The sequence below is a fragment of the Schistocerca cancellata genome, chromosome 2 (assembly GCF_023864275.1).
Source record: "Schistocerca cancellata isolate TAMUIC-IGC-003103 chromosome 2, iqSchCanc2.1, whole genome shotgun sequence".
NCBI classification, from domain to species: Eukaryota; Metazoa; Arthropoda; class Insecta; order Orthoptera; family Acrididae; genus Schistocerca; species Schistocerca cancellata.
Window position 1 is genome coordinate 565,873,915 of NC_064627.1, and position 19,629 is coordinate 565,893,543.

General features: G+C 38.7%; 1 protein-coding gene across 1 annotated transcript in view; it reads left to right on the top strand.

Annotated features, from left to right (window-relative positions):
- Window positions 1-19,629, top strand: part of LOC126146873 (telomerase reverse transcriptase-like) — a 190,050-nt gene that overhangs the window by 1,641 nt on the left and 168,780 nt on the right. Inside the window, exons 2-3 of the mRNA XM_049915650.1 lie at window positions 12,390-12,664; window positions 17,149-17,408. Of these exons, the coding sequence (XP_049771607.1) occupies window positions 12,390-12,664; window positions 17,149-17,408 (535 nt within the window). The remainder of the gene's footprint in view (window positions 1-12,389; window positions 12,665-17,148; window positions 17,409-19,629) is intronic.

Sequence of the window (19,629 nt, forward strand, 5' to 3'; positions counted from 1 at the left end):
AGATTATACTCATAAGAGGCAAACCATCACAGGATCATATTACCAAAATCACCTGGTGAGATTACAAGAGGCTGTCAAGACAAAAGGTTGACGGAAGCTGCTCAAGAGGGTGTTCTGCTTCCATGACAGTGTCCCACTTCATTCTGCACAGGACACAGTCATACACCCTGCATCCTTAGGCTATCAAATAACCCCCATCCCCAATCCTAATCTCCTGACATAGTGCCCAATGACATATTTTCTTTCGTTATATGAATAAAATTCTGTTGAAACTGACTATGAGAAGGAAAATGCTATGCTGTACTGTGAAAATGTTGCTTCATTTTCGTTCTTGCAATTTTAACAATGATAGTAGGGCATTTAAATTATTACACAAGTTGCTTCTTCACGTACTTATTCTTTCTTCTTATATATAATTTTAAACAAAAATTGTGTACATCACTATGTGCTGTTTTGTTTTCTTTGTCTTAGTGGTTTTCACAGAAAACAGAAAAGTTGTATTTATGGCTTATCGGCTTGTGATTAGAATACTATTACAGAATTTGAATCATCTGAAACTTTGTGATCCTACCCATTTGCAAATTAAACCTGCGCAAAATACTGTGATTGAAGCTGCTGTCCATATAGATCCAGAAGCAGGAGAGGTCTCTCACCTCGCATACTAATGATCCCAACTGATTTATGCATTTATTTTAAGCTACTTCAAATTCCAATCAAGATTTCATAGTCAAGAACAATAAACAAGGCTCAAGGTCAGGGGGGAGGGGGGGGGAGGAAATGGACATGGAGAGGAGGAAGGAGGAGAGGGACATATATTTGGGGGGAGAAAGAAATTAAGATGTCTGTTCAATTCCCATACATATTTAACAATGTCAAGACATTGCAGGATTAACTAGTTCAGTTACAAAATTGAATAAGTAAAACAGACAAACCTCCACAACTTTTGACAAGTGGTATTTTCTCAGTGCAGAAAAGTCATGCAAAATATTGTTAAAAAAATTGTGTATAGAGGCAGAAGGACCTCATTATGAACTACTAGAAATTTTTAGGACAAATAAACAACATGTGTACATCATGAACAGAATTTTAAAAGGTGTGGTGTCCTAGTTTCTACAGTTTTTTTCCTAATCACTGCAATCCAAACTGAGTAGAAATAGTTTTAATAGAAATGCTGTCAACAGATATCAACAATCTATCATTGAAAATTCCAGAGAACTTACACAAGCTGTAAAACAAAAAACCTGTAAAAAAAAATTTGGAGCATAGTCTGTGTATACTTGAAAACTACCTGAACCGAACATGCGCATTGTGATTCTTTAATGAAGCAGTAGGTTCAGAAGGTTGCAACAAAGTATAGGGTTAACAACAGGCAAAGTCAAAGTTTATAAGGTTGTTATCATGGAATGCATTCAATCCAGTGACACTACTACTGTGCGCATCATCAGATATGATATGTTGTATTAGCTTGACTGACTGTGTATCAAATACTTTTATTATTCTTGACTCACACCCCACAACTCTTTTTCCATCTGGCATAATAATTCCACTTAAAAACGTTGTATTCATACAGATCCATAGCCTCCAGATGTTCATTAAATATAAACATGGTCAATAGTAGGCTGTAATGTGATTTGTTTTAATTGTGCGATTAGCTAGTTTTGACTATGTGTCATTGTCAAGCACCTGTAAAACCACGACAGAACTTTGGTTGGCATTTCCCACTCCTAGATAATTCCAGACACATAAGCAGTTGCAGCATACATTCCATCATGGCTGAATCCAACACAGGAAACAGAATCCTTGTGATTTGTTCATTCAGACAAAGATTTGTATCCAAAATATACTTATTCAGCTTGTCAACTTGTTATCACAAGCTTGGATTCTTTTGTTTCAATCTCACAAAAGAATACAGGACTTATATGGTTTGTAAAAACAAGTTTTGAATCAGCACATTCTTCTGCCTGTCCTGTATTGCTGTCAGCATCCTCAACATAATCATCATTATTGTCCTGTTACAAGCCATCAACAAGTTCTTGAACTGGAGCATAATCAGTTGTGAGGCAGCCACTGTCTCTGCAGCAGGACATCACAATCAAGCATCTAGTTCGTGAGTAGTAATGACCTTCTGAAAAGGCGCTACATTTTTTCATTTACTGTCTGCATTTTAGTTTAAATTCTTAAATTTCTTGAGAACAGGTTTTAGTGGTTTTTTTGTTCTTCTCATTTATATCTCTTGTACATCCCGGCCTCAATTTCGCCACATTCAGGTAATTTTCTCTTTTGTGTTGCACTACTTCTTCTTTTTCTTTCTCAATAAGCCCAGACTGCTTGGTTCATATTTTTTATAAATCTTATGCAGTAAATCTTTTTTTACACGCACATGCACTCACAGTATGACATGTTTAGGAACTGTGCTTGTAGTACACAGAAACAAGGGAAATTGGTCACTGTCCATAAACAGGTGGAAACTGCATTGAACACGATCAATAGGCTTCTGGCTGCTGCTCAAAGCTGTGATGGTGTCAGTGCACTGGAAATGAGACCTGTGAAGCCTTTGGTGCCATTCGAATCCCTTGGTGACCCAGTTGTCACTTCAACTTCTGATAAGCAATATCTCACAGGTCTGTATTCACTTAAGGATGACTAGTGGACAATGGTGGGTTCACGTGTCACTGGTCGGAAGGCAAAAGATAGAACGCACTGCACATTTGGCTCCTTACACCTTTGCAACAGGTATAAGGTCCTGCCCATTGTTGATAATACGTCTGAGCCCGCACAGGACATCTCTCCTGTTGGGTCAGCAGCAGAGATTCCTACTCAGTCCGGGCAAGGCGGGTGTGCTAGTAATTCAGAGCTCAAACATGAGGCAGGTAATGGAGCCCCTCAGGGAAGTAGCAAGCAGACAAGAAAGAACACCAGTGTGCACTCCATATTTTGGTTGAGGGTCTTGTCCAAAACATGGAGAAGGCTCTGGCAGCAGCTATCAAGCACCCTGGGTGCAGTCAGCTGTAAATAGTTGCACATGTCGGCACAAATGATGTCCGCTGCTTAGGTCCTGAGGCCATTCTCTGTTTCTCTTGGTGGATGGTTTATATGGTGAAGTCAACTAGAATCACGCATGGGGTGCAGGCTAAGCTGACTATTTGTAGTGCATACCCAGGGTTGATTGCAGACCTATGTATTGGAGTAGAGTAGAAAGTCTAAACCAGAGGTTCACGCAATTCTGTGACCATATCGCAAGCGAATTTCTCAATCTCCACTATTGGATGGAGAACAGTAGAGTTCCCCTTAATGGGTAAATGGGTAAGGTGTGCACTACACATGGGAAGTGGCAAAGGGTAACAGAATATGTGTGATGTATACATGTTTTTTATTTATTATTTTTTAAAATTTTTATTTTATTTTATTTTTTTAATGTTATAGTAACCCTTCTGCCCCAGGGGTGGATATTCCGTTATTGTTTAGGCAGTAGTAGAATACGGAAGATGCTGGTAGAAAACACATCGCTAATATGGGTGATTCTGTTGCCACTATGATGTAGCAGGATGTTGGGTTAGAAGCAGCGCTTGAACAGAAAACTGGGGAAATAGAAAATTACAAGGACCAGGCAGAGTTACAGCATGCTGACAAGCAACAAGTTCTAGGGCCAGTTTGGGAAGTTAAGATTGTACCATGTGTACGCTCTCCTTCTATCTAACTTGCAATAGCAAATTTCATAACACATTTTTCTGGCAGGGAAACAATGGGCATAACTGTGTTTCTCATGACGTTTTAATTACAGTCAGACTGGGCGGTTGATCTAACGGAATGTGCATTGGTAGAGCCAATTTGCGGTTCATTGGAGAGGCTAAAGCATATATTACTTACCATGAGACCCTCCAGGATGCACACTCATTCAGGCATCTGAGGGGTTTTCCTAATGAAACATCTCCTGGCAGGTAGATGAAGCATGATGGTCCCACTGTCATAAGCAGAACATTACTCACTTCTTTTGTGAGAAATGGAATATATTAGCTCAAAAGTGTAACAAGCCCATCAAATCATTATCAGATAGGATTTGATAGATCAATGTACAAACCTACGAGCTAACACAGAATGAGGAAGGCAATATTATGCTCCATTGTAAAGCTGAGAACAGGGCTCTGGAGATATTTATGCATGATATTCCAGCTGAAATATCCTATAGGGTTAAGAAAAATGGAAACTCCTGATTCTTCAGTAATAAAATGTCACAGGTGTAGTTGTGAGGGCCATCTCCAACAACTTTTTCATCAGCTGGAGTGTGAAGAGTGTGGACACCTAGGTCACAAAGCACAGGAGTGAGAAATGGAAAAATAGGTATTGACAAAAGTGTTCATTAAACTCAAGTGGGAATTTATCAACTATCAGTGAGCATTTTGAGTAAAGTATTCTACTGCATAATTAGATGCAGAGATGGAACGCTGCTTGTGGAATTTAGTTAGTCACAAGGAACATAGGTTGTTAATAACTGTAGGAGCACATCTATCGCTTGTTGTGCTAGTTATCTTGTTGTTAATAACTGTAGGAGCACATCTATCGCTTGCTGTGCTAGTTATCTTGGGTAGAAAGAAACTACAGTCGCAAAATTATAGGTTACATGGAGTTGGTGATAATGATATAAGTTCAATAGGGACAAAACTGCTCAAGTTCAGCATTTGAGCTAAGACTTTTTCTAAGCATATGGAGGTGTTCCCACAAGTTAGTGAAGGGTATTCTGCAATTCTCAGGTTTGATTTCCTTGTTAAACATAATGTTAAAATCTATCTTTTGCTGTATACAGTTGAGCTTGGAGGGAATTTGTTTTCACTGGGTGATACTGTGCAAGCAAGGCAGTGTCACAAGTCGCACCAATCATGAAAGTGTTGCCAACTGCAGGATGTACATGTATGTAAAAAATTGATTCCATGATAACATATCTTCAGGTACATGGAAATTTGTTTGGGTCTCTGTAGGCACAAACTTATTGCAGGAAATGTGTGTGGTTGTGCCACTTGGAAGTAATGAGCATTTGGATACATTGCATTGTTTTGTGCTCGGAAGCATATTATGCATAAGTAACGTGGAGATGAATGTATGGTTCCAGTTAGTCTGGATTATTTTGGTATCCATGATGTGAGTTTGCAAAAGGGCTTTATAATGACCACATTGGATATTTCATATGAAGAGGATATAGGTAGGTCATGTAATGTGTTATATCCTAGCCAGTAATGCCAACCGAGCCCGCTGCCAAAAGGTTGGCAGCATCAAAGTCCGGACGCCGTCCGCATAAGCAGCGCCAGCGATACAGGAAATCGCCGCAAGTCTGCGCGCGCCACCGCTGGCTTCTGGCTTCTTAAGCGCTGGAGTCGCGAACGCTAGGACAGTTCTGTATTCGCCGCTCAGTTGTATACTCGCCACCGATTTGTGTACTTGCTAGTCAGTTGTGTGTTCATCGCAGCAGAGTTGTTGTTTGTCGTCAGCCGATGCTGACCTAGCCGCTCCGATTTGAACTAGACAGATTCCTGTAGACACGGAGTTCACTACTGTGTTCCTGTATCTTCGTTAATAAAGATAAGTACCGACTTTTATTTAATCAGAGTGTTTGGGTTTTCATCTTTCTGTTCACTGTTCCAGCGGACCGGTCGCCCCGCTATTAAAAGTGTGGCGGTGACTTCGTAAGCCGTTTCTACAGCGAAGTGTTTGTCGCTACGAACGCCGCCACAAAATAATGACCACGGACACTGTCAGTGATTCTACATCACAATACAAAGTGTGTCATCTGCAGGACACTGACTAGCGAGCTGTGGAAGCACTACTGTTACACTTTAAAAAATAGTTTAACACCCAGGGTCTGTTACCAATGAGTGCTATTATGCAACAACACATACTAACAGGAAATAATGCTCTGATTTATAAATATGTTCATAATGAGCCAGACTTTGTGTATAGTAAACACATTTTCAATTGTGTTTCTTTTTATTAAGGGGTATAATTCAGTTTAACCAGTTTGCCATGTCATCTTTATTGCTGTTCATTGTTGATGGTTTTTCTTCTAGTATGTTGTAATAACTTTCATTGTCAAACACAGTCATGGAACTACTCAAGAAGTTGGATATGAATTTTTGTTCCAGCTACCCCATACAAAGAAGTCTGGAATTCAATCAAACAGGCATTTGAAGTGATTAGTAAAGGCTCAGTTAATTACCTTGAAAACTTTACAGCATTCATCTTCTCATAGTAATATCCAGTTTTACTCCCTGACTTCAATATTTAAAGTGCATTTTCTCTTGTAGGGGGAACCATTTACTTATTTTCAATAGACAAATAAATTTCTTGCATTCTGTGCAACTATACATTCACATGACACATGTTCAGTATGTGCGTGTACTAGAGTGAGATATTGTTCTTTTGAAAGATATACTTTTATCCCTTTCATTGACCCATCCGATCACTTGTATCTAGTGCAAGAACTGTGAATATATGTTTCAGCAACATGCACAATGGATCTGCCTTCTCTATGGTGATTTTTAATGTTATTCAGGAAGTCAGTATGTATACTTCATTTATCAAAATATCCAAGTAGGATCTTCCCTTATCTGATAACCTTCTTCACCTGGTATGTCACACGGTATGTATTATGTGAGCATTTTAACATAAATGTAAGATCGGGCCTGTCATACCTGAAACCTAACTTATGGATTAAGGATCATAAATGCTTTCTTTAAATTAAGTGTTATCTCTGGTAAACAGAAGTAGTGACTTTAGTGTCTGGCAGTGTTTCTTTGTCACATTTAAATTATTTATTTGCCTTGTGACTACCAGTTCTTCAAAATTATCTACTTATACCCTTATTTTTCTCCTTTTCCCACATTTTTCATTGAGTAGAGAATCTTTTGAAAGTATTTGCATCTACATTTTCTTCCTCCTTCTTTATTCTCTCTATTGGGTATTTGGAAATGCTAGTGACTGCTGCTACCCCCTCTAGCACACTTGTTAATGGAAATTTTACTCCCTCATTCCCTCTTCCAACATAAATATTTTGATGATGCTCACAGTCTCCCGTGCCTTACTATGAAGCACCTTCACAGCACCTATGGTACATTGTGATACTGTGATGGCATGCTGTCTAGAAGAGAGATAGGAGTGAGAATGATTGAAGTACGTAAGTCGACCGGCGACAGGGTTGACAATTTGTGCCTCGTCAGACAAAGTGCACAGCTCAATAGGAACCACGCAAATGAAGTAGTCACATCTTCAAACAAAGGAAATGCACTCATCCAATAGTTCAGATGAAAATGCATTTCTATGCAGAGTCCATTTCATTTTGCATAACCTCTAATAGTTGGTAGGGATTTGAAATGGAATGATCACCTAGGCTAAGTCATAGCTAAGAAAGGTGGCATATTTTGGTTCATTGGCGGGATAACATAAAAATGCAATCAGTTTACAAAGGAGATGTCTTACAGAACACTCATGTGACTCATCCTAGAATATAATTTAAGTGGTTGGGCCCCATACCAGATAAGACTAACAAGGTATGTTGAGCATAAATCAAGAAAAGGAGCACAAATGGTCACAGGTTTGTTTTACACTTGAGGAATACCATGGAAATCTTCAAATAAGGAATTCATTGATATACTCCAACCCCTTATGTATCATTATCACAATCCTGAAGACAAGAATTGGCTAATTACAGTGCATGCAGAAGTGTTTAAATAGTGGCAGCTTGTAGCTATCATCAGCAAGTACGTTAATAACTGGTGTAACTGCCAGAATGTTGAATGCAAGCATGCAAATGTGCATGCATTTTGTTGTACTGGTGCTAGACATCAGTTTGTGGGATGGAGTTCCATACCTATTGCACTAGGTCACTCAATATAGGGATGATTAATGCTGGTTGTGGATGACACTGGAGGTGTCATCCGATGATGCCCCAAATGTGCTCTATTGGAGACAGATCTGGTGATTGAGCAGGCCAAGACAACATGTTGACACTCTGTAGAGCATGTTATATCACAGCAGTGGTGTGTGGCTGAGCGTTATCATGTTGGGAAACACATCATGGAATGCTGTTCATGAATGGTAACACAACAGGTTAAATCATAAAATTGACAAAAAAATTTGTAGTCAAGGTGCATGAGATAACTAAGAGACTGCACCTGCTGTCAAATGAAACCACACCCAAGACCATAACTCCAGATGTAACTCCAGTGTGTCTGGGGCGCAGATAGGTTGGCCTCCTCCTAACACAGAGCCATTACTGGCTCTGAGGCAGAACCAGCTTTCATCAGAAAACACAACAGATCCCCACTCTGCCCTCCAATGAGCTCCTGCTGGACACCGTTGCAGATAGCGGTGGTTGGAGTCAGTGGAATACATGCTACAGGGCATCTCGCTCAAAACTGTCCTTTAAATGACCGATCTGTAATAGTTCATTGTGTCACTGTAGTGTCAACTGCTGCTCAAATTGCTGCTGCAAATGCAGTATGATGCAGTAGAATTATACGCCAAACATGATGGTCTTCTCTCTTGGTAGTGCCACATGGCCATCCAGAGCCCAACCTTCTTGTGACCTTACATTCTCGTGACCACCACTGCCAGAAATCACGTAAAGTGGCTACATTTCTGCCAAGTTTTTCTGCAGTATTGCAGAAAGAACATCCAGCTTCTCATAGCCCTATTAAGCAACCTTGTTCAAACTCAGTGCGGTATTGATAATGACATCTTTCTCACCTTAAATGTATTCCTCACTACATCAACTCACCACATCAAATCTCAAAGGTAGCTAACGCACACAACCGATATATCATGTGTTTAAAGCAAACCAGATTTGCATCCTCATATGGCACTACTAGCACCACTTCTATGTGACGTGCAAAATTTGAATAGACATTATCTTTAAGATGTTGAAACATGCTTACAAACTTTCATTTATGTCACACATCTCCTTCTTGGCACTGCAATTTTTTTTACTTCCTATCAATGTACTTTTAGATCAGTTTCAGGATTTTTCTGAACCAATCATGGGATATGATTCAGTAGTCAGTACGCCCTCTTGTATAGGATTTTCATTCTTAAAATGAGGGAAGCATTTATTGCTGAACAATTTAGCAGCTACTAGGTGTTTAGTGGAAGAATCCGTGTCCATTGTATCAACACGTATACAGTCACACACTTCCAAAGCTGTTACCATGAGTGTGTTTGAAAGATTCTGACACTACTCTGAGTTTATTAATTCCAAAATAGCAGTTTTGAATATTGTTGTATATTCATTAACTTTAAACACATTGATTGTTTGAGATTAGTTGTAAATTTTTTGAAAATGAGGTATAATCTTGTGAGAAAGCTATAACCAAAACTTGAAATTATCATCATTGAGGTATTTTAAAATGCCTGTTGCTTCCTCTAAGGTTTGATCTGCATTTTATGTTCACTGAATGCCAGTAATGCTGTTTTTAAAGATTGCAAATTTTTATGGACTCTCTTAGTGGTCCGTATGTTGAAACTCCACCTTGTAGAAGATGGATGTGGATTGCTGATGTCCGTATTGTTCTTCAGAATGGACACACGTTGCATTGATCTTGAGAAGAATATTGGAATAGCCAGAATGTTTGAGAAAAATCTTCTTGCATTGCATGTAATACTTGCTCCTTTTATTATTAAATTAATTTGATGCACATAACACTGAATAAAATGTGCATAACTATAAACTGCTTTGATTTTTGCTTGAACTCCTGCTTTTTTGCCTTTCATGACATTTGCACCATCAAATGTCTGAGGTACCAGTTTTTTCTCATTTTCTTGAAGTATTATGTCTGATTCTTCCAAATTATTTTCTGATATGCCATCTGCAGGTAGATTTTCTAGAACAAAGACTTCTTTGATTTGTCATGCTGCTCAGTTTTTTCTTTCATTTTGTTTATATTGCTAAAACCATCTTTTAGCCATGTTACAGCACCCCCAAACAAAACACATGAAAAGCAAAACAGTGCATTTTTACATCATATCCGCAAAGTCTACTTTCTTGTTCATACCATTCAGAATTAAAGCTATGAAGGTATTTCTTGTTGTTGCCCATGCCTGGCTGAGATATGTGTTGAACGACCTCTTTTGTTAACTATAACTTACTGATGGAGAGACAGTTGTCAAAACTTAAGCAGTTAAAGTTCACATACACTGACAGATGTTTTTTTTTTTTTTTTTTTTTCTTGGGGATGCAAGGCCACAGTTTTCTGTAAAATAATATAACTGAAAAAAAAAGAATCAAACAGAGTAGCTGAAAATAGAATACTAGTCTAATACCACAATTTAAATCATTTAAGAAAATGGTAAATGATAAGCACAGCACACATGGTGTGGAGAGAAAAAAAAAACATCTGCCTTCCACCAGCAAGCATGCTAGCATTGGCACTGCAGAAATGACAGTGCTCCCTTGCAGCCTCCCACAAGGCTCCCTATATATATATATATATATATATATATATATATATATATATATATATATATATATATATATATATATATATATATCTAAAAACAAAGATGATGTGACTTACCAAATGAAAGTGCTAGCAGGTCGACAGACATACAAACGAACACAAACATATATATATATCTGTGTGTGTGTGTGCACAACACCCAAACAGTATGGAGCTGAACTGTAAAATGCACAGTTCTGTACAAAGTATTTTTCTTTTTCATAAAATAGGCTTGCCTATTGACATTAAGCTTAGGAATTATACAGGGTGTAACAGTTATGATTACAGGTATGCACATGCATCAGTGTGTTGGTTGCTGTTTGTCTGCATCAAAGTCTCTTCCCACAAACTATATAATCTGATGTTTTCTGCATGGGCATAACTGCACCATTAAGTGGACTACAGCTGTCAGTATAGACTAACTGTTTTGCATAAACATTTCCACACTTCAGCGCATGACTTGCTGCCAAAGAGAAAATAAGCATTAATGGCTTGCTCTTGCCACATGTACTTGGCAGTTCTAAACAACCCAAAAATATACTACTTCCATTAGCTATAATTATTAGTCTGCTAATGAAGTAAATACTGGTATAGTGTTGTTCAGTACACTGTCCTCAGTGATCAATTGAAATATCTGCTCTTATACCCGCTACACTCTGTGTATTGTACAAGTTTAAAGAAAGAATCGAAGTAAAAAGGACTCATTGTATTAAATGTTACTGATATTATGAAGTGGAAATAGAGGGGGGGGGGGGGCTGTTAACTGTCGCTGCATTTAAAGTAATGGTTCAATCTGTAGACCATATGTGAATGGAATCGGAAGAAGCCCTAATAACTTGTGCAATGGAATGTACTCTGTGTCATGCACTTCAGAGGCGGTTACAAAGTATAGATGTAGCTGTAAATCTCTTTACTAACATACTTGCTGAATGAAAAATTCTGAATGGTTTCCACACTCTGCAGTCTGCACCAGGTATGTAATAAATATCATGATAATAAAAAAAAAGGTGTGTTCCAGATTTATAACTCATTAAATACATACAGTTAATAATGGTTGCCCTTGAGGTAGGACCCATCAGCGACTTCATTCATCTGCATTTTTTGCTTCCATTTGTGTGCATTTCCATTAATTTGTGCTAGGGTTCCACAATTTTTGGCTTCTGGCAGAGAGAAAGAACATATCTGTAATAAACTGCTTGCCCGCAGCCACTGATATGATTGATTTTAACAAAACTTACCACAGCATAAGGTCACTGTTAGAGGTTGAGAAACATTTGTGTATAATAATGGCAGGCAGATAGTTCTACAGCCAACGGCCTTGCCACAGTGATATCGCCGGTTCCCGTCATATCACTGAAGTTAAGCACTGCCGGGCTGGACTACCACTTGGATGGGTGACCATCCCATCTGCCGAGCACTGTTGGCAAGTGGGGTGCACTCAGCCATTGTGAGGCAAACTGAGGAGCTACTTGATTGAGTAGTAGCTGCTACAGTCTCGTAAACTGACATACAGCTGGGAGAAAATGTGTGCTGACCGCATGCCCCTCCATATCCGCATCCAGTGACGCCTGTGGGCTGAGGATGATACAGCGGCCGGTGAGTACTGTTGGGCCTTCATGGTCTGTTCAGATGGAATTTAATTTAGTTTAGTTTAAATAGTTCTTCAGAAGTGCAAGCAGTATTTTTCTTTTTCCATCAAAATAATTCTAGTAATCCCTTCCTATTGTATGCTGGGCCAATCACATTACAATCCTTCGCACCTCACCCCCACCCACCCTCCATTCCACCCTCTCCTTCCTGCCCCCTACCGTTACTTCACTCAAACATTTCCCAATGCCTCATGTACCTATTGGAAAGTGTGTGTGTTCTCCCCATTCTGTGTGACTAATTTTCTGATCATTTCATTTTTAGGTGGTAACATGGATAATGCAAGACTTCATTTTTATTTTATTCCGATCATACTTTTATAGTTTGGGTTATAACAAGAAATTAGTATTTTACACAAAGCCAGTGTGGAAAAAACTATCACAAAAGGCTGTCAAGCATCTCATTCATTCAGAGCAGCTTGAACCCATTTCTCTGAACCAGGCACAAATAATTAAAACCTCAGGAAAGAATGCCCCATCAACAGCAAGAGCTGATTTTAGACCAAAATGCAGCTCTCTGAGGCCAATATTTCCTCTCAGGTAAGCGCCATCAAAACCTGTGAATGTTGTTGTTGTTGTGGTCTTCAGTCCTGAGACTGGTTTGATGCAGCTCTCCATGCTACTCTATCCTGTGCAAGCTTCTTCATCTCCCAGTACGTACTGCAGCCTACATCCTTCTGAATCTGCTTAGTGTATTCATCTGTTGGTCTCCCTCTACGATTTTTACCCTCCACGCTGCCCTCCAATACTAAATTGGTGATCCCTCGGTGTCTCAGGACATGTCCTACCAACCGATCCCTTCTTCTAGTCAAGTTGTGCCACAAGCTCCTCTTCTCCCCAATTCTATTCAATACCTCCTCATTAGTTATGTGATCTACCCATCTAATCTTCAGCATTCTTCTGTAGCACCACATTTCGAAAGCTTCTATTCTCTTCTTGTCTAAACTATTTATCGTCCACGTTTCACTTCCATACATGGCTACACTCCATACAAATACTTTCAGAAACGACTTCCAGACATTTAAATCTATACTCGATGTTAACAAATTTTTCTTCTTCAGAAATGCTTTCCTTGCCATTGCCATTCTACATTTTATATCCCCTCTACTTCGACCATCATCAGTTATTTTGCTCCCCAAATAGCAAAAACTCCTTTACTACTTTAAGTGTCTCATTTCCTAATCTAATTCCCTCAGCATCACCCAACTTAATTTGGTACATTCCATTATTCTTGTTTTGCTTTAGTTGATGTTCATCTTATACCCTCCTTTCAAGACACTGTCCATTCCGTTCAGCTGCTCTTCCAAGTCCTTTGTTGTCTCTGACAGAATTACAATGTCATCGGCGAACCTCAAAGTTTCTGTTTCTTCTCCATGGATTTTATTACCTACTCCGAACTTTTCTTTTGTTTCCTTCATTGCTTGCTCAATATAGAGATTGAATAACATCGGGGATAGGCTACAACCCTGTCTCACTCCCTTCCCAACCACTGCTTCCCTTTCATACCCCTCGACTCTTATAACTGCCATCTGGTTTCTGTATAAATTGTAAATAGCCTTTTGCTCCCTGTATTTTACCCCTGCCACCTTCAGAATTTGAAAGAGATTATTCCAATCAACATTGTCAAAAGCTTTCTCTAAGTCTACAAATGCTAGAAACGTAGGTTTGCCTTTCCTTAATCTTTCTTTTAAGATAAGTCGTAGGGTCAGTATTGCCTCATGTGTTCCAATATTTCTACGGAATCCAAACTGATCTTCCCCGAGGTCGGCTTCTATCAGTTTTGCCATTCATCTGTAAAGAATTCGTGTTAGTATTTTGCAGCTGTGACTTATTAAACTGATAGTTTGGTAATTATAGTTTTGTTGGCAGAAGAACCAACACCGTGTTACTAGAGGGGGCCAAAATGCACGCGTTTTAGCTCACGCAGGCTGGTGTGAGGAGGGAAGGACTGTACTGCTGTGAGGTCTGGAACATGACAAGGAATTAGAATTCAGAAAGCAGACGTAATTAGTTTCATACTTAACTTTAATCCATTAATTATGAATGTCGTTCTTGACGGTACATGATTCACAATATTATCTGTTCAGAAGACATATAGTAACTGAATATGGCGCGTTGCTAGGTCGTAGCAAATGACGTAGCTGAAGGCTATGCTAAACTGTCGTCTCTGCAAATGAGAGCGTATGTAGACAGTGAACCACCACTAGCAAAGTCGGCTGTACAACTGGTTCGAATGCTAGTGAGTCTCTCTAGACCTGCCATGTGGCGGCGCTCGGTCTGCAATCACTGATAGTGGCGACACGCAGGTCCGATGTATACTAACGGACTGCGGCCGATTTAAAGGCTACCACCTAGCAAGTGTGGTGTCTGTCGGTGACACCACAATTATCACATCTGTCAACACCTCCTTTCTTTGGGATTGGAATTATTATATTCTTCTTGAAGTCTGAGGGTATTTCGCCTGTCTCATACATCTTACTCACCAGATGGATCTTACTCACCAGATGGTAGAGTTTTGTCAGGATTGGCTCTCCCAAGGCTGTCAGTAGTTCTAATGGAATGTTGTCTACTCCGGGGGGGGGGGGGGGGGGGGGGGGGGGCTTGTTTCAACTCAGGTCTTTCAGTGCTCTGTCAAACTCTTCACGTAATATCATATCTCCCATTTCATCTTCATCTACATCCTCTTCCATTTCCATATTATTGTCCCCAAGTACATCGCCCTTGTATAGACCCTCTATATACTCCTTCCACCTTTCTGCTTTCCCTTCTTTGCTTAGAACTGGGTTTCCATCAAAGCTCATATTCATGCAAGTGGTTCTCCTTTCTCCAAAGGTCTCTTTAATTTTCCTTTAGGCAGTATCTATCTTACCCCTAGTGAGATAAGCCTCTACATTGTTACATTTGTCCTCTAGCCATCCCTGCTTAGCCATTTTGCACTTCTTGTCGATATCATTTTTGAGACGTTTGTATTCCTTTTTGCCTGCTTCATTTAGTGCATTTTTATATTTTCTCCTTTCATCAATTAAATTCAATATTTCTTCTGTTACCCAAGGGTTTCTACTAGCCCTCGTCTTTTTACCTAGTAGATCCACTGCTGCCTTCACTATTTCATCTCTCAAAGCTACCCATTCTTCTTCTACTGTATTTCTTTCCCCCATTCCTGTCAATTGTTCCCTTATGCTCTCCCTGAAACTCTATACAACCTCTGGTTTAGTCAGTTTATCCAGGTCCCATCTCCTTAAATTCCCACATTTTTGCAGTTTCTTCAGTTTTAATCTACAGTTCATAACCAATAGATTGTGATCAGAGTCCACATCTGCCCCTGGAAATGTCTTACAATTTAAAACCTGGTTCCTAAATCTCTGTCTTACCATTATATAATCTATCTGATACCTTCTAGTATCTCCAGGGTTCTTCCATGTATACAACCTTCTTTCATGATTCTTGAACCAAGTGTTAGCTATGATTAAGTTATTCTCTGTGCAAAATTCTACCAGGCAGCTTCCTCTTTCATTTCTTAGCCCAAATCCATATTCACCTACTATGTTTCCTTCTCTCTCTTTTCCTACTCTAGAGTTCCAGTCACCCATGACTATTAAATTTTCGTCTCCCTTCAGTACCTGAATAATTTCTTTTATCTCCAATTACATTTCATCAATTTCTTCATCATCTGCAGAGCTAGTTGGCATATAAACTGCTACCACTGTAGTAGACGTGGGCTTCGTGTCTATCTTGGCCACAATAATGCGTTCACTATGCTATTTGTAGTAGCTTACCCATACTCCTATTTTTTTTATTCATTATTAAACCTACTCCTGCATTACCCCTATTTGATTTTGTATTTATAACCCTGTATTCACCTGACCAAAAGTCTTGTTCATCCTGCCACCGAACTTCACTAATTCCCACTATACCTGTGGTTAGTAGATGATAATTGCATTTATCAAGGAAAATATTTTAAATCATGTAATTTTTTTCACCCTTATATTCTTGTGTGTCTCATTGTTTCACTCATAGTGAGCATCACAGCCCTCTTGCACATATTTTGATTCAGTGCTATGTATCCATTATATTATGGCTAAGTGTGTAAATCTGCTGTTTCACATTGTTGTATGACATGCTTGGAACATTGTGTTCATGAGTATGCTTATCGATATGCCACAGGCAGTCGAGTCTAAGTTTTTTCTCTCTAGCTTTTTTTAAAAAAATCCAAAATCAACAACATAACTCCTTTCCATAACAGAAAGTGTGCCCCCATCTTATCCAACAACTAAGTAACATATGGACAAATCATTCACTGTATTCTCATTAACATTGATTAATCTTCCATCTTGATGTGATGTCAGTGATAGAATTAGTCTGGCATTAAAGGGAGATTTGCCTGTAAAAAGCTCATTAGAAATGTGGCACTGTGGTTTAGTTTTATTGCCTACCCCTCGTATGTCCTGCATCTGCAACTTACGGAAACAATTAGGAAAGAATGAATCAGGTTGTGATTCATAATCAAAACTGCCTGCATTCTTCTGACATTACAGAAAATGTCATGTGGCTCTCCTGTTTCTTTTATCCATTACAGAACTTTCCTGTTGAGTGGGATTTTGTGTTAGTTATCACTAAATGCTGTTTCTCTATTTTCTGTCATGATTAATAACGGTCTAATTACAGGTGCTAAGGAAAGTTGTTCATTGATGAAACACTGAATTCAGTGATCAGATGGAACTGGATTCAAAGGCACTAAGAGATGTACTTATTTACATGCATTTTCCTAAAATCAAAATTTTCCTCTACATCCACTTTTAAGTTGGGTTTGTGATTTGTTCCTATGACCTCACTTTTAGCAACATGTGACACTGAAAGGAAAAGAAAAAAAAAAGAAAAGAGAGGATTTGAAATACAGTACCAAATCAGATTATTTACTTCTATAAATTGCTGCTGTTTCAGATCATGAGGTCATATATTTTTCCAGTTTCCACAATTCTTTCATGGTAATGTACACAATGACATTAAAAATGTTTTCTGTCTAGGTTTGACAATGATCAGCTTGAAACTTTAAAGGAATCACGTCTTCTCCTGCAGCAGTTATCAGATCAGTTTCATGAACTGAGCTTATTCCGTGGTGCAGACTTCAATCATAGCTGGAGCTTGTTGCATCATTATTGGAATTTGCAAGGGCGCAAGAAAATGTATTTTGTGAAAGCTGATATTTCAGATGCATTTGGTTCAATTCTCCACAGCAAAATGTTCTCTGTGCTAAGAAAATTACGAGACATCTACATTCCTAAGGGTAAGTTAACAATTTATGACATCAAAAAAACTTTAGAAGGGCAATCTGAAATGATGGATTTGTTCACACTTCATTCTGTTCTAAGAAACATAATGATCAGTCATGTACTGTATTTCTGCAATGAAAACCTACTAGAAAGACTTACATGGTTTAAATATTATAATTCCCTTCTCAAAACAAACATGAGAACAAACGAGGTCCTATCAAAATTCTCTAAAGCACTCCTGATGACATCCTTGTCTCTGAACACCTGCTGTCCAGGAGTGATTAGTGGGTTCCATTACTTAAGAGCCACTCACATATGGAGGAACCTATTCCTCAAGCTTGGACCTTCATTAACAGTTTGCAGAGGGCACCGTGTCAAACATCTGTGTGGTGTTATGTGTCAATGCTTTTTTAAACATGAAATTTAAAACTTCAGCTTACCATTTGCTGTCTCCTATTTCTACACCAGACTGGTCGATAACTGATGGAATAGAAGCCTTTGATCTGTTTAGTGATTTTACATAGGACCAGAATATTCTTGGGCCTCAGCAAGATCTTTCGCGAATGTATGACTGTGGAAGTTGTTGTATGCTCCATGCATCAGTCTTTTAATAGCCATACAAATTTCTGCTAACTTTTCCTGATAACATTTCCATGTTCTTTTTTTATCTGAGAGGACAACAATTTCTGCTACCTCAACATTTTTCTAAATTTGTTCTTAAACATTGGTGGGTCTTCTTTACCATAATTTGCTTACTCGACAGATACTTATCCACAGAGTGAGCAACAATTAGTCTAAACTTTGCCCAGAATTCCTCTATGTTCATCACATTGAAACTAAATGACATCTATTCATTGTCTAAGTAGCACGATAACACCTGCTTATATGCTCTTTCCTCCATAAACAGTACTAACCTTCTTAATTAATTTAATAACTTTGGTTATCATTGTGGCTACAATAACATCATTATCACTAATCTCTGTCTCTTTCCTGACACTGTCAATAAAGTCAGGCCTATTTCTAGCTATAAGGTCTAAAAAATTTGTATTGCATGTGGGTTGTCAAACTAACTACACAATACAGTTTTTGGTTTCTGTTATTTGACTTTCTGGCATTGCATTTTCTAAATATGCAGCATATACGACCATTGGGGAAAAGTTTGTAGGTGATGTCTATATATTTTTACACAGCTGCTATTTTTCAGATAATAGTAAAAGTGCACAGTTTACATTGACAACGTATAACTACTGTAAACACTACACCAGAGTCCATGTAGCTCCACAAAGAAAAATGATTTATCAAGAAGTTTCTGAAGGCACTTCTCTCCTGATACTCAATCTTGCTTTGTAGCTCATCCAGCTTCCGTCCTGCATCTGTTAGATCAATTTACCTATAGTTCACTCATATTTTTCCTCTTCATATTTAGTATGCTTCAGTCTGTTTCCATGCTCAAGTTTGGCACTCTGTCACCACTAGGGGCATTTTTTTTGTATTATATGCTCGGACTGTATCACCATTTGAGCCATATTTCCATGACATTTACCTAAAAATTTTAAATTCTTTTCCTCAGTGCACAATATTTGTTGATCTTCCTTCATAAGAGATGACGGTAATGTTCTTGTTCACTGCAACAACAAAATTACACAGTGATGTTCATAGACTTTTTTTCAAAGTTATTAGCTCCTGCATGCAATCCTTCAGAATTTCTCAGGCTGGTTGCATCATCTTAGCCTCATCTGCAATGTGCCATACATCTGTAATGATCCATTTGTGTGTATATTATACGGTCGCTATGGATTATAAACTTTACTGTCTTGCATGTGGAAGCAGTTAGAGAAGTACCATGGTCCATGTTATCTTGACTTCAGGCTCCTTTCCCTCTGTTCTGATGCCAATGCCTGTACCACCCTGAAAAGTTACTTAAAAGACCAGTTGCTGCTGAATGATTTTAGACTCTTCTTCTTTGCAATATGTTGATTCAGTTCCCATTACAATAAGTACATTCCATTTTTACAGTTGCTTACAACCACAAGTTATATAACATTAGCCTTTTACAATGTCTCTCATATATCAGGGGTGTCAACTAACGACTGACTTCTCTTCCTAGAGACATCAACAGCAAAGTCTCCAAATCCTGTGGGTTCCATGGGGCAAAGTGTATGTCCTTTCCAGGATGTAAGTCGCAAGGAATAACTGCTCACTGCAGCAAGTGCCACAGTGCGCCATAATATTACC